At 49.7% G+C, this 13,820-nt stretch overlaps 1 protein-coding gene across 1 annotated transcript; it reads left to right on the top strand.

Moving 5' to 3' along the window:
• The first annotated feature begins 446 nt into the window (after positions 1-446).
• Positions 447-6,114, top strand: Pim1 (Pim-1 proto-oncogene, serine/threonine kinase). The gene is made up of 7 exons (XM_051186589.1): positions 447-953; positions 997-1,372; positions 1,474-1,580; positions 1,674-1,724; positions 1,821-2,187; positions 3,674-3,850; positions 4,654-6,114. Exons 1-7 carry the CDS (start codon positions 447-449, stop codon positions 4,809-4,811), a joined length of 1,743 nt encoding a protein of 580 aa, XP_051042546.1. The 3' UTR covers positions 4,812-6,114.
• Positions 6,115-13,820: the final 7,706 nt, after the last annotated feature.

Genomic DNA, 13,820 nt, shown 5'->3' with positions numbered 1-13,820 from the left:
ACTATATATATATTTGCATTTCTAAATTGAGACTCTTTATCACCAGCTCCTCGTAGCCCAGGTCTCTCGGTCTCTGTTAAGCTCGCCCCCACTTTCCTCGCAGGCCTGACTGTGACTCCTCCACTCCCTCGGTGTGCAAACGCCGGTGACTCACGTCTTGCACAGCCTTCGCCCCCCAAAACACCACCCCACCCCACCCCCAGGATCTAGCCCACGGCGCATCGTCACCCCGCCCCGGCAGCCTTGGAGGTCTCGGGGCTGAGTCACACCAGAGGACCACCCTGATCGGCATCCACACACACGCGGTCCCTCCACACCGGCCACACCAACGCCCTTCCATGTCTCACAACTCGCTACGCTCCAGCTCCAGGCCTCAGCCCCCCCAACACACACTCAGAATTCCCGAGAAGCCGAGAGCCGGCGGAGCTGGCCTCGGGCGGCCTTTGATGGCTTTGTTATTGTTTGGGTTTGAATCGATACGCCCCTCCCCATCCTTCCTCCCCGGCCGCGCGCGCCACCCAGCTCCCGCCTCCCCGCACGCCCAGCGCCCCTCCCCCTCCGTTTTGGCGCCTTTTCCTTCCCGCCACGTCGTGGCGGCGTTAGAGACCATTCTGACCGCGAGGCGCGGGGCGGGGCGGGGGCGGGGCCCGCCTCGCTATGCAGATCAGCTCGCTTCTGGTTGGCTAAAGCCGCGCCCGCGGGGTGGGGCCGGGGAAAGGGGCGACGCCGCGAGGGGGCGGAGCGGAGGGGAGCGGCCCTCTTTCCGCCGCCTCCCCGCCCCCTCTCCGCCCTCCGCCACCGCGCCAGCCCGGCTCCCCGCCTCGGCCTCCCGGAGAGGCCCCGCCCCGTCCCCGCCCGCCGCGCGCGCCCTCCCCAGCGGCGCGCTCCGCCCCTTTACTCCTGGCGGCGGGGCGAGCCGGGCGTCTGCAGCAGCGGCCGCGGTGGCGGAGGAGGCTGGAGGGGAGTCGGCAGTGCCGGCGGCGGGATCGGCAGTAGCAGCAGCGGCCACAGCAGCAGTCGCAGACGGCAGCAGCCCTGGGTCCCGCGGCGCCACTCGCCCCGCCGCTTCCCGCACTGCCTGACCCGGCCGGCGAGCCTGCCCGCCTCCAGCCCCGCCAGCGCCCTCAGTCGTCCTCTGACTCGCCCTCGGCCTTGCGCGCCAGCCGCAGCCCGAGCCGCAACGCCACCCGCAGTCTGAGCCCCGGCCGCCGGCGCAGCCCCAGCTCGCTCCGTCGCCGCTGCTGTTCGTCCCAGCACCGGCCCCGCACCACCGGCACCCTGGAGGTGGGGATGCTCCTGTCCAAGATCAACTCCCTGGCCCACCTGCGCGCCGCGCCCTGCAACGACCTGCACGCTACCAAGCTGGCGCCGGGTGAGTGTCCCCACCCCGCCCCGGGCGCGCGGGTGGGTCGCGGGGGCACCCTGGGACCCCTGCCTGGGCCTCGCGCTTAGTGCCCGGTGCCTCCTCCCTAGGCAAAGAGAAGGAGCCCTTGGAGTCGCAGTACCAGGTGGGCCCGCTGTTGGGCAGCGGTGGCTTCGGCTCGGTCTACTCTGGCATCCGTGTCGCCGACAACTTGCCGGTGAGTGGGCACCCCGCCTTGGGGAGGGCACGCAGAGGGATGCTCATCTGAGTAGGAGACAGAATCTGATGGAGACTCGGGGTTGTCTTCCAGGTGGCCATCAAGCACGTGGAGAAGGACCGGATTTCCGACTGGGGAGAACTGGTGAGCGAGCCTGAGCCAGCGACCCCCCGTCTGGGTGGGTGGGTGGCGACGGGCGTGCCGGAACCGGCGCGTTAACCCTGGCCCTCACCTTTGCAGCCCAATGGAACCCGAGTGCCCATGGAAGTGGTCTTGCTGAAGAAGGTGAGCTCGGGCTTCTCGGGCGTCATTAGACTTCTGGACTGGTTCGAGAGGCCCGACAGTTTCGTGTTGATTCTGGAGAGGCCCGAGCCGGTGCAAGACCTCTTCGACTTCATCACCGAACGGGGAGCCCTACAGGAGGAGCTGGCTCGAAGCTTCTTCTGGCAGGTGCTGGAGGCTGTGCGGCATTGCCACAGCTGCGGGGTTCTTCACCGCGACATCAAGGACGAGAACATCCTGATCGACCTCAACCGCGGCGAGCTCAAACTCATCGACTTCGGGTCGGGGGCGCTACTCAAGGACACAGTCTACACGGACTTCGATGGTGAGCCATGCCCCGGGGAGGAAGCTGCCTAAGGTGCCGGCCTGAAAGCCGCCGCGGGCCTCGGCTCCGGCCCTTTGTAAAGGTCATTGGGCCGCCCGGCTCAGTGCTGGCAGGGGTGGGGCAGAGGCGAGCTTCCCGGCATACTACAGCCAGGGATTTCAAGCCGGTTGAACAAACCTGCAACATTTCTGGCGTGGTTGTAATTTTTTGTTTTGTTTTTTTTTTTTTTTAAATTGGAATTTAGTGAATTCCCTCTTTCCCGGTGAATAAGAAGTCGTAGGCAACCGGCTCTAGCCCAGATTTCTAAAGTCTGACCCACTTTTCTCGCCAGTAGGAAGATGTGGAGCCGGTGGTGGCGGGAGATGTAGATGCCGGTTTTGTAGTTTTGTTTTCGTGGGGGAGTTTTAAGGTAGTTCTTAAAACTGCAGAGGTTTTGTTTTGTTTTGTTTTGGAGGGTTAAGGAATAAAAGCCGTGGTTTCACTACACTTGGGGGTGTTGTGGGGTGACGAAGCCTGGGATGAATGTTGTGAAATAAGATCTGTTGCTGGTTTGAGAATTAGTTGGGTGTCTCCCGCAGGGAGACTGAAAACCTATCATAGGGAGGGGCTTGGATCTCGTTCTCTCAGAAAAGGAATGGAGGGATAGAAGATCAAAGCGAGAAGGGTGGGTTATGATCCGAGTGGCTCACCCTAACAAACTACAGCCTTTCAAAACTTGTGACTGCCTTGTGGTTTGTATTTCTTTGCCTGTGGAGGACGCTGGGTTGGGCTGCACTTTTTTTTTTTTTGTATTTAACAGTTAATGGCTGGCTGAGTCCTCCCTTGTGTGTGTGTTTTTTTTTTCCTCCCCCTGGGCAAGTCTCTGCTGCCCCCTGTTGAGCACCATGAGGTTAGCACTTTTTTTTTTACTATCCAAAGTTTGTAAACAGGAATCACGTGGTCTGAAACCAGCCCTGTAACTGCCTTTCCTGTCTGCGGAGGAAAAAGTTTAGGTATTCTGCTTTGCTTGTTGTGCAGAACCTGGAGGAAAGCTTCCTGAAGGGGTTCTTCACTGGTTCCTCACCCAGTGAGGTCTAGATGAGAAGGGAGTAGTCTGGCAGGGTCTTGGACAGGCTCGGGATAGTTCAAGGCTGTGTGTCCCATTGTGAGTTCTACTGCCTAGGGCCTCAGACTATTTAGCTTTTCGGTGGTTCTGTCTTTAGGGCAGTTTGTAAGGGATTTCATTTCGGTTTAGGGTTGAGACTGGTGGAGAGGCACCATATTTACCCGTTCTGGAGAAGAAATTTGTTTTTAAGCTGGGTGGTGGCGGCACACATCTTTTTTTTAACCCAGCATTCAAGGCAGAACTGATTTCCTAGTTCGACATCAGCCTGGTTTATAGATCCAGTTGCAGCACAACACAGAAAACCTGTGTCCAAAATATTTAAATTTACTCGCCTAGTTGCTTTGTTTACTTTTGCTAACATCTTTCAATTCCCTCTGGCAGGAACCAGGGTGTACAGTCCTCCAGAGTGGATTCGCTACCATCGATACCATGGCAGGTCGGCAGCAGTCTGGTCCCTGGGGATCCTGCTGTATGATATGGTCTGTGGAGATATTCCATTTGAGCATGATGAAGAGATCATCAAGGGTCAAGTGTTCTTCAGGCAAAGGGTTTCTTCAGGTAACTTCCCCAAAGGCCTTTGGTTGGCACTGGGTTTACATTTGAAAGGCTGCTGGTTTTGAGAATGTATCTCTACTCTTGTTAAGTCTGGAATTACAAGAGTGAATCACAAAACCTGGTACTTTGTAAAAGAGGATGGGGGTTATATCCTAGCCATTATTTACTCTATTATTCTGGGGAGACTGGGGTCCCTAAGTAGGGTCCCTGGCCTCCCAAGTGCTGGGATGGCTTAGGGTTTCACTCAGTTCTTGATGGCCTTGGAATCCTGGATTTTTGTATGTGTGTGATTTTGTTTTTTGGTCATTTTGGAATTGAGCGGGCTTTATTTATATACATCCCACCCCAACCACTAGACCCTGTAAAGTTTAAGTACCGGTATTAAAAAAGGCATGGGCTGTTTAAGCTATCTCACCTTAAGGCAGTAGCTCTGTAAATATTGTGGTCCTGGTGACCTCATCCTGAGTGGTGTCAGTGTTTGTAAGTTGGTAGATGAATTGAATCACCTCATCTTGCTCAGTGATGGCTCATCAAAAACCCTTGTCATCCTTCCTATTTCTGGTGAGTGGGTGTCGTGGGAAAGGCCCGGGCTGTTTGAAGTTTGAAACCACAGGTTTTAAAAGGGGAGCCACTTTTTAACTGAGAGCTTAGGGAGACTTTCAGTATTCATGCTTTCCCACTGAGAGCCCAGCAGAGTTCTGAATAGAGTACACCCTCTTTAAAAACCCCAGACTTGTGGGCCTTGTGGAAGGCGTTCGCATCACAAAAACAAGTTGAGTCATCTCTTAACCTCTATCCTTCTGCAGAATGCCAGCATCTCATTAGATGGTGTCTGGCCCTGAGACCATCAGATCGGCCATCTTTCGAAGAAATCCAGAACCATCCATGGATGCAAGATGTTCTCCTACCCCAGGCAACGGCTGAGATTCATCTGCGTAGCCTATCACCGGCACCCAGCAAGTAGCAGCCTTTCTTTCTGCCAGTCTCTCCAGCTAGGGAGAGCTGTCTCCAGCTTCCAGCAGGACCTTCCTTCATGCAGGAACAGCAGTGACAACTCATTCCAGACTCCAGGTTCCTGGAGCAGCCTCCCACAGGGGAGAGAGACTCTGCTTTCCCAGGCCCCTGTGTCCTGCCCCGCCTCCTCCCCCAGATGCTTTCAGTGTCTAGTTTTGCTGGGCTCCCCAGAATCCTGGGGTGGGAGTGGGCCAGAACCCTGCCATGGAACTTTATAGTCGCCACAGAGACTTCAGGTCACCAAGATGGGCTAGGGTAGGGGGACAAACATGTTGGGGGTGGGATTAAAAAAAAAAAAAAAACTAGTACCATATTTAAGTCCCTGTCACCTCTTCCAAACTCCTGAGTGCCTTCTGTGGGGACTCCGGCGGCCGTGCTGGGAGAAATACTTGAACTTGCCTCTTACCTGCTGCTTCTCAAAGTCTGCCTGGGTTTGGTTCCCTACTCTTTGCCCTGTTCCCATCCCCCCACTAACCGTGAAAGGTGCCATCTGAAAGGTGCCATCGGAAGAGGCTACAGGGCCAACTGCTGAGCCACCTGCCCTTTTTCCACCTCCTTTAGTAAAACTGGTCTTCCTTTTTGGTTTCTACTTAACTGTTTCAAAGCCAAGACCTCACACAGAATGCACAACCAATGCAACAACCAGACAAGCTGTAAATGTGTACAGTCGGCATGGTAGCCTGCAAAAAGGATTGTAGTGGATACAATTTAAAGAAAAAAAATGCCTTTAAGTTATATTTTATGTGTTGGGGTGTTTTTTTGTTTTTGAAAGGTGGCACGTTATAGCCTGGAAGTCAATGTTAATGTATTTATTTATTTATTTATTTGGTTGCTTTCCTGTTCCAAGCTTCCACTGGCTGTTGCTGTAGGATTTTATTGTCATGTTCTTTTTTTTTTTTTTTTTTTTTTTTTTTTTTTTTTTCCCATCCTAACTTTGGGACCTTTTGGGGAGGGCTGCTATGCTTGCTGAGGTGAAGGGACTCTGGGACAGCTGCTGTGCTACCTTCTGTGGGGGCCCCTTGCCTGCTTACTAGAGTGGGTTTGGGCTGTCTGGGAAGGGGCGTTGCTGACTGTACATAAGACAGGCAGTTCCAGCATGGTGTGCCTTCGGATCCTCTTGGGGTGCTGAGCTTGGTTTGAGCAGCATGTAGCCTGCTGGTTTTATCTGAGTGAAATACTGTACAGGGGAATAAGAGATCTTATTTTTTTTTTTTTATACTTGGCATTTTTTGAATAAAAACCTTTTGTCTTAACTCTGGTTTTTCCATTCATTCATACAAAGATGTATACTTGGTCTAGAGCCAGGTAGAAAAGGCAGTTTGAGACTGGAGTCAAGTTTCCTGGTAGGGCACAGAAGTGCAGGGCCTTCTGGGCAACCTAGTGTCAGAATGGGGTGCAGGCCCCTTCCTTACCTGTGAGACAATCTCCACTAAGATAACATCCCTTAAACCAAGACCAATTCCCTTTCTGAAGAAGTTTGGGGGTTGCCATCATTCTAAAGCAGGAGGCAGCCAGCCAAATTGTAGCAGCGTCAGGCATGTTAAACAAGACTTGGCGGGGAAGAATTTTGCCCTACATGGTGTGTAATTGGGGCTGGCGTTGAACATTATGTTACTACTATCAAATTCTAGGATTACAGGCCTAATTACAGGCAGTACTTTTGGATTGGTTTTGATGTTTTTTTTGTGTGTGTTTTTGTATTGTTTGAGAAAAAAATGTGTCCTGCCCTGGAGTGTGCTCTCTACATACAGCTCAGGCTGCCCTGGAGCTCCTGGATTATCCTGGCTCTGCCTTCCATGTGTGGGGATTAAAGTTAGAGGTGATTAACATCCATATACCTAGTAGAATCATTTAGGTTTCTAAGTTCAAGACTAACAGGACAGATCTCAAACTATGCTGAATAGCAGATGTGTTGGTGTAAACCTATAAAACCCCAGCGTTTGGAAATTGAAAGCATGAATCAGAATACATGAAACCTTGTCTAATCACTGGTAGACAAGTGGATCCTTATGAGTTTAAGGCCAGCCTGGACTACAGGGTTCCACTACTACGGCTTGGAGGTGGAGAGATGGGTCAGTTAAGAGTTCTTCCAGAGGACCATGGTTCAAGTTTGGGCACCCACAAGGTGGCTCACAACCCCCTGTAACTCCAGTTCCAGAGGGTTCAGTGCCCTCTTCTGGCCTCTGAGGGCACTGTATGTGCAAAAGCATGTGCACATACATGCAGAAAAAACACCCAGTAAAAAGAAAATACTTGTTCTTGCTGGGGACCTAGGATTGGTTCCCAGCACCCATAATTCCAGTTCTAGGGGATCTGATGCTCACGTAGTGTGCAGACCAGCATTCATACAGAAAAGAGAAAATACATCTTTAAGAAATGTGAAGTGATTATTCTAGGATCTGACTTTGTAGCCTAGGCAGGCCTTGAACTCACAGCCATCTATCCTTCTGCCTTGGCTTCTTGAGTATCAGGATCACAAATTCTGGCCACGGTGCTCAATTAGAGCTTGGTTCAGGTCCCTTCACCTTTAGTGAGAGGGTTAGACATTGGCCGTGTAGAAATACCTGACTGGCTGTAGGGTTCTCCCTGCAGCCTACTGTCAGCTTTTGCTGGGACTGAGTGAAATGTTACCCCCAGTCATCTTCAGGCCTTGGTTTTGTTAGGCCTGTTTTGTGTGTTAGGCTGGGACCCCCAATTTGCCTCATGTGTGGCCTGAGTGTGTCCTAATATTTGAACCGCTGTTGATTCATTTACTACATGTTAATAAATGTTTTCTTTTGGGGGACCAGGTGTGGTGTAGCCTAGGCTGACCTCAAACTGCTTAAATAGCCCAGGATAGTTTTGAACTTCCCACATCTAGGACCAAATCACAGACTTGCCATCACCACACCCAGGTGTAAACATTGCTTTCTTGTTTTCTTTATGTGCCTTAGTAACAATTCTAACATTCCTGCCTGGCTGTGGGTCATCTTGACCCCTTTGTGTATCCATAATCTCTTGGGAACTTGGGCCCATGCATTTTTGTTTAGTGGAAAATCCGGGCCACAGGGTCCTCTCTTCATTGACTAGGTCCCCAACCCAACACAGCCTCCCATGTGGCTACAGAAAGGAAGGAAGGATTTCTCAGTTCTTGGGGGCTGGTTTGCTGAAGTTCCCCTTTTCCCCACCCCTTCATTCCTCCTTCCTGTAAACATACTGTGAGGCCAGCTCCTGTAGTCTAGGCACTGTGGCATCCTTTGCAGTAAAGTTGCAAGTGAACAATTTAAAGTTGCTAGAAATTTCTAGTAAAATCTGGCAGAGCCTTACTCTTCTTGCCCTTGAAATGAGTTGGGGGCCCTTTGCTCAGCTGTTGAGAGCCAGTGTTTCTGAAGAAAAGAAAACAAGTGCATTCTTTTCTCTTTTTTTGTTTGTTTGCTTTGTTTTTGAAGACAGGGTTTCTCTTTATTGCTTTGGAGCCTGTCCTGGAACTTACTCTGTAGATCAGGCTGGCTTCGAACTCACAGAGATCCACCTGCTTCTGCCTCCCAAGTGCTAGGATTAAAGGCATGCACCACCACAGCCCTGCGGGCCTTCACCTCTTTATGTAAACCAGGCTGGTCTCAAACTCAATGAGATCCACCTGCCTCTGCCTCCCAGAAGGCTAAACATAAAAGTATGTGCCACCATACCCTGCTTCATTTAAAACAAACAAACAAACAAAACAGCATTTCATGCATTCCAGACTAGACTTGAACCCAGGCACTGCAGGTGTGTCCTTCTGAGACTAAGATCTCCTTGAGAAGGTGAAAGGTCCTAGCTGGTCTCCTTGTCAAGGCAGTTTAGGACATCTGCTAAGGAATCAGCCTTGGGTTCAGATTCTAGCATGACCCCTCATTCTCTATGACCTGGACATGTTATTGGGACCAATGAGGGGCCGTCGAGTAGAAGGGCCTGTTCTTGATTGGGTTATTAGAAAGAATGGATAGGTATTATCAGGTGTATGCACGTGCAAATCCCTCCTGCAAGTTCCAGGCAGGTCCTGAGGTAGAGTGGAGGTGTCAGGATTGTGGTTGTCTCTTTGTTGGAGTAAGAAGTGGGTTGTAACCTGGAGAAAGGGATAGGCTTAGCCATTGTGATATTGCTTCCTCTCCGAGAGGTGGAGACCAAGGGTGTTTATGTCACTGTTGGTTTGCTCTAAGTGTAGCACATGTTGGTGACATTATAGACATAGCTGTGCTTACTGTATGGGAGGCAAGAGATGGGGGTGAATACCACGACTTCAAAGGGAAGCAGTGTTTCACTGGTTTATTTTATTATTATTTTTTTTTTTTTTTGAGACAGGGTCTCAGCATGTAGCAATATCTGGAATCTGATGCCATGGTAACATGTGGAGGTCAGATGACAACTGGCCAGAGTTTGTTCTGTCCCCTCCATCATGTGGATCCCAGGAACAAACTCAAGTTATCATACTGTCGGGCCTGGCCATGTGTACCCTAGGTTTTTGAGTCATTTCACTGCCCTTAAAGTATTTTGATAAACTCTAAGTCTGCTTTGGGTAGGCTCTATGTTGACATTACATATTTCCCCCACTTTACATGTGTATGGGGATTTTACCTGCCTATGTCTGTGTACCATGTATGTGACTGGTGCCAGAAGAGGACATAGGATCCCCTGAGACTGGAGATACAGACAGCTGGGAGCTGCCATGTGAGTTCTGGGAATTGAACCCAGGTCTTCAGAAAGAGCAGCCAATGAATGCTCTTAGCCCCTGAGCCAAAGACTCCCATTTGACATCTTCATACTTGTTATCTAATGTATTTCCCTCATGTTACCCCCATTCCTCTCTCTTTTCCTCTCACTCCCAATGATAACCTGCCTCCCTTACTTAATATTGATCTAATGAGACAGGGTTGACTGATCTCTGACTTGAAAAGTAGCACAGGGTGACCTTGAACTCATGACCTTGCTCTCCCCTCCTGGTACTGGGATTACAGTGCTCCAGTGCCTGGCTCAGGGATTTTTACATTTGAAAGTGTAGTGAAGAATAATAGTATTTTGAGGGCTTGTGGGTCAGTAAAGGCTCTTACCACCAAATCCGATGATCTGAGTTCAACCACTAGGACCCAAGGAGCACCTGTGGAAGGAGAGAACAGAGTGCTCTAAATTTCCTTAGACCTCCCCATGTGGACCATGGCATGCGCCCCCATTAATAATAATAATAGTAATAATAATAATAATAATAATAATAATAATAATAATAATATAGTAATTTTTGTTTGTTTTTGTTTTTCCAGACAGGGTTTCTCTATGTAGCTCTGACTGTTCTGGAACTCACTCTGTAGATCAGGCTGGCCTTGAACTCACAGGGATCCATCTGCTTCGGCCTCTTGAATGTGGGGATTAAAGTCATGTGCCACCACTGCTCAGTTTAGAATATTATTTCTTGGTGTGTGAGCTGGGTATGCCCAGCATTTGGGAGGTGAAGGGAGAAAGACAGGAATTCAGGGTCATCTTCAGTTTATCCAAGACCAGCCTGGGCTACATGATAATTGTTTCCAAAAAACAAAACAAAACATTTATTGACATGCTGAAGAACTGGCAAGTCGAGAGTCTTGGAATATGGATGCAGATTATCCTTGCCTTTTCCTGCTTTGTCAGCTGGACACCATTTCCCTCTTGGTGGTGAGGATCGAACAACCTGCATCATGGTTGCCGACAACTAGGCATTTGAGAGATGGGTCATCTCAGGGCCCCTTTAGGCTCCAGTTCGTGGAGGTCCGAGCAGAACTGAGGAAGGAACCCCCGCTCTGTGGAAATAGACATACCCAGCACCTGTGTGTCCTGGAAGGGAGGAAGGGCTGGAGACCGCAAAGTAGGGGAGAAAGGGGCCAAGGGGTGGGGGTGGGGTGGGGCAGGGCGCGTTTCTCGTAAGTGTTGCTCAGCTGCTTTAACTGCTCCGCTGGTTCTTGGAAACCCTCACCACAAGGACCTATCGAGAGCGTGTTGGAGCAGATATGGCCTCGCCCTCCCCCCAGTTCATTTCCGCAGTGGCCCTGTGCTACTAACCCCGATTGCCAACAGTGAGGTTGCAGTGACCCCTCCGGTGGCTGTGGGAGGAAGTGGAAACAAAGCAGGACTCGGGCCAGGCTGAGAAGTCCATATCATTTTTATTTACTGTAATAGGACATCCGATGTGCAGGATTCTTGGTGACCTTAGGTTCGGGGATACAGTCACAGGAGCCATCTAAACATGGCTGTTAACGACTTGTATCGTATTGGTTGGTGCATACAACACCAAGCCAGCTAGGGATGTAGCTCAGTTGTCAGGGTGCTTGCATAGTGTGTACCAAGTGGGAGGATCAGATGTTCAAAGTCAGCTACATCAATGAGGTGTAGGCCATCCTGGGCTACCAGCATAACAGTAGCAATCCTGTCTGTCTATGCGACCAGATAATCTTAGTTCATGCCCCATTACCCCTAGACACAACCTGTTGTCCTGAATGCTATGCATAGCTTTTTCTTACTTCAAAATAAATGTTTTTATGTTGTTCGGTTTGTGGTTTTTGTTTTTCGAGGCAGGGTTTCTCTGTATTGTTTTGGAGGCTGTCCTGGAACTCGCTCTGTAGACCAGGTTGGCTTCGAACTCACAGAGATCCATCTGCCTCTGCTTACCGAGTGCTGGGACTAAAGGTGTGTGCCATCAATGCATGGCTTTATGTTGTAGTTTTAACATTTATTTTCAGTTTTTAAATTAGTGTATCCATGTGTCTGTGTAGGTGTGTACCCACAGTTGAGTGTAAATGCCTGCAGAGGCTAGAGGATAACACTGGGTCGTCTAGAGCTGGAGTTACACACCGTTGTGAGCAGCCTGATGTGGGTGCTGGGAACCAAACTTGGGTCCTCTATAAGACCAGTATGCACTCTTAACCACTGACCCATATATCCAGATCCTGCTATTATTTTTATTTTTTTATAGCTCAGGCTAGTGCTGGGACACAAATGTGTGTCTCTATGCCTGGTCTGTTGGTGCTGGAAACAAAACCCAGTACTCCTAGGATGCTAGGCAAGCTCTCCATCAACTGAGCCCACAGCTGTAAGGTGGAAACAAATAATTGATCTTAGCTGGATGGTGGTACCACATGCCTTTAATCCCAGCACTTGGGAAACAGAGGCAGGCAGGTCTCTGTGAGTTCAAAACCAGCCTGTTCTACAAGAGCTAGTTCCAGGACAGCCTCTGAAACCACAGAGAAACCCTGTCTGGAAAAAAAAATGTAAAAAACAAATATTAATCTTCTATTTTTCAAAGTTTTACCATTGTGTTTCTAACTCCCTGGGACCTTGAGGCAGTGGCAGAGTGGTGTGTATGTCATGATACCTCCCTGACTTGGGGACTCATCAAAGCTGAATTCTCTTCTCACTTAACTTTTCACATGAACTTGGCAGATATCTAGCCTCTGAGTTTTGGTTCCTCATCCATGGAAGAGAAGCAGTCACGAGTTTGTAACATTTTTGTCACCCAATCATGGTCATTCCATACAGTCACAACCTGTGTGACACCATGGAAAGGAGATTTCCAGAATGAGCTAGAATGCATCACCGTGGCAGGAAGCAACTTGGTGATGACCTGGAGCTAGTTGTGGGGGAAGGGATGACTGAAAAGGGGCTCCAGGAATCTCAGGGGAGGGGTGTGGACATGTGTTATGTCCTGCATGTGGTGATGCCCATGTGGCTGTGGACCTTTGTCAAAAGTGAGCACTTAAAATGGCCGCTGCATCTTCTGTGTATAAACTATCCCCCGGGTAAAATGACTTTCTTTTTTTTTCAATGTTCACTTCTTTCCCCCATCAATGAAAGCACGTCTCTGAGCCAAATATACCACGGAAGTTCCCTTTCCGGTGAGATTATTCATGCTGTCGTGTGCATTCTCCCCATGGATTGATATAAATAAACGAGAACTGGCTTAATGTCCCATCTCACTTTTGACTGTAGTGTAAAATTAGAGAGATGTGTCATCAGGGGGTGGAGGGGGCAGATGCTGGGACCACGCTATGACGGAGGAGATATGCTTATATACCACACATTTTTAAAAATCACATATTTAAAGGAATACATGTTCTTCTGGTGAAACACAAAAAAGCCTTTTACAAGCAAGGTGATGGTTGGGTGCTGTGGTGGAGCTTGCCTGTAAACCCAGCCACCAGGACTGGAGAGGTGGTTCAGTGGCTAGGAGCCACTTCTTACAGAGGACATGGGTTCAATTCCCAGTACCCACATGGCAGCTTACAGCTGTCTATAATTCCAGTTCCAGGACATCCAATTCCTCTTCTGACATACTCAAGACACCAGACATACATGTGGTGCATAGCCATACATTCAGGCAAAACAGTCACGCATGTGAAATAAAAATAAATAAATAAAACCCAGCCACCTTGGGAGGTGGAGGCAGGAGGTTCAGGCATTGGAGGTCATCCTGTAACACTTAGTGAGTTCTACACCAGCCTGGGCTAAACAACATAGCAAGAGGCCATGAGGTGCAGGCTTAGGTATTTGTAGTAGCCACAGGGGCCATGTAATCCACCCATCATTCCCTCCATCTCTTTTCCCCTTGGGCTGAAATGTGCATACAAAAGTGTTTTTTGAAGGAATTCGTCTTCAGTATTCACTAGCAATATTTACATCTCTGTTGCTTTACATCTTCTTGGCTTTTATTGTGTCACCTGTCCACAACCAGTTGTAAGAAATACTGGAAAATTTAACCTGTATTCTTCAAGTAGCCACATGACTGACTAGAGATGAGAAGGAGAGAGGATAATGGATTTTGGAGGCCATGGCTATCCATCTCTATGCAAATGTTCGTTAGGAGCATGCGCAAGGTCGGGCCTCACAGTAATGAGCAGATGGCGCACACCTGTCATCCCAGATCTGCAGAGAAATGGAGGCAGGAGGCTCAGGAGTTCAAGGTTATCCTTGGCTATGTACC

Source organism: Phodopus roborovskii, unplaced genomic scaffold (assembly GCF_943737965.1).
Source record: "Phodopus roborovskii unplaced genomic scaffold, PHOROB, whole genome shotgun sequence".
NCBI lineage: Eukaryota > Metazoa > Chordata > Mammalia > Rodentia > Cricetidae > Phodopus > Phodopus roborovskii.
This window is presented reverse-complemented; position numbering and strand designations above follow the sequence as displayed.

Excerpts from the sequence above, each read along its gene's own strand:
- Pim1 (XM_051186589.1), top strand. The coding sequence starts at position 447 with ATGGCTTTGTTATTGTTTGGGTTTGAATCGATACGCCCCTCCCCATCC. Across the intron at positions 1,725-1,820 it reads TTTCCGACTGGGGAGAACTG|CCCAATGGAACCCGAGTGCC; the intron begins GTGAGCGAGCCT and ends TCACCTTTGCAG. Across the intron at positions 3,851-4,653 it reads CAGGCAAAGGGTTTCTTCAG|AATGCCAGCATCTCATTAGA; the intron begins GTAACTTCCCCA and ends ATCCTTCTGCAG.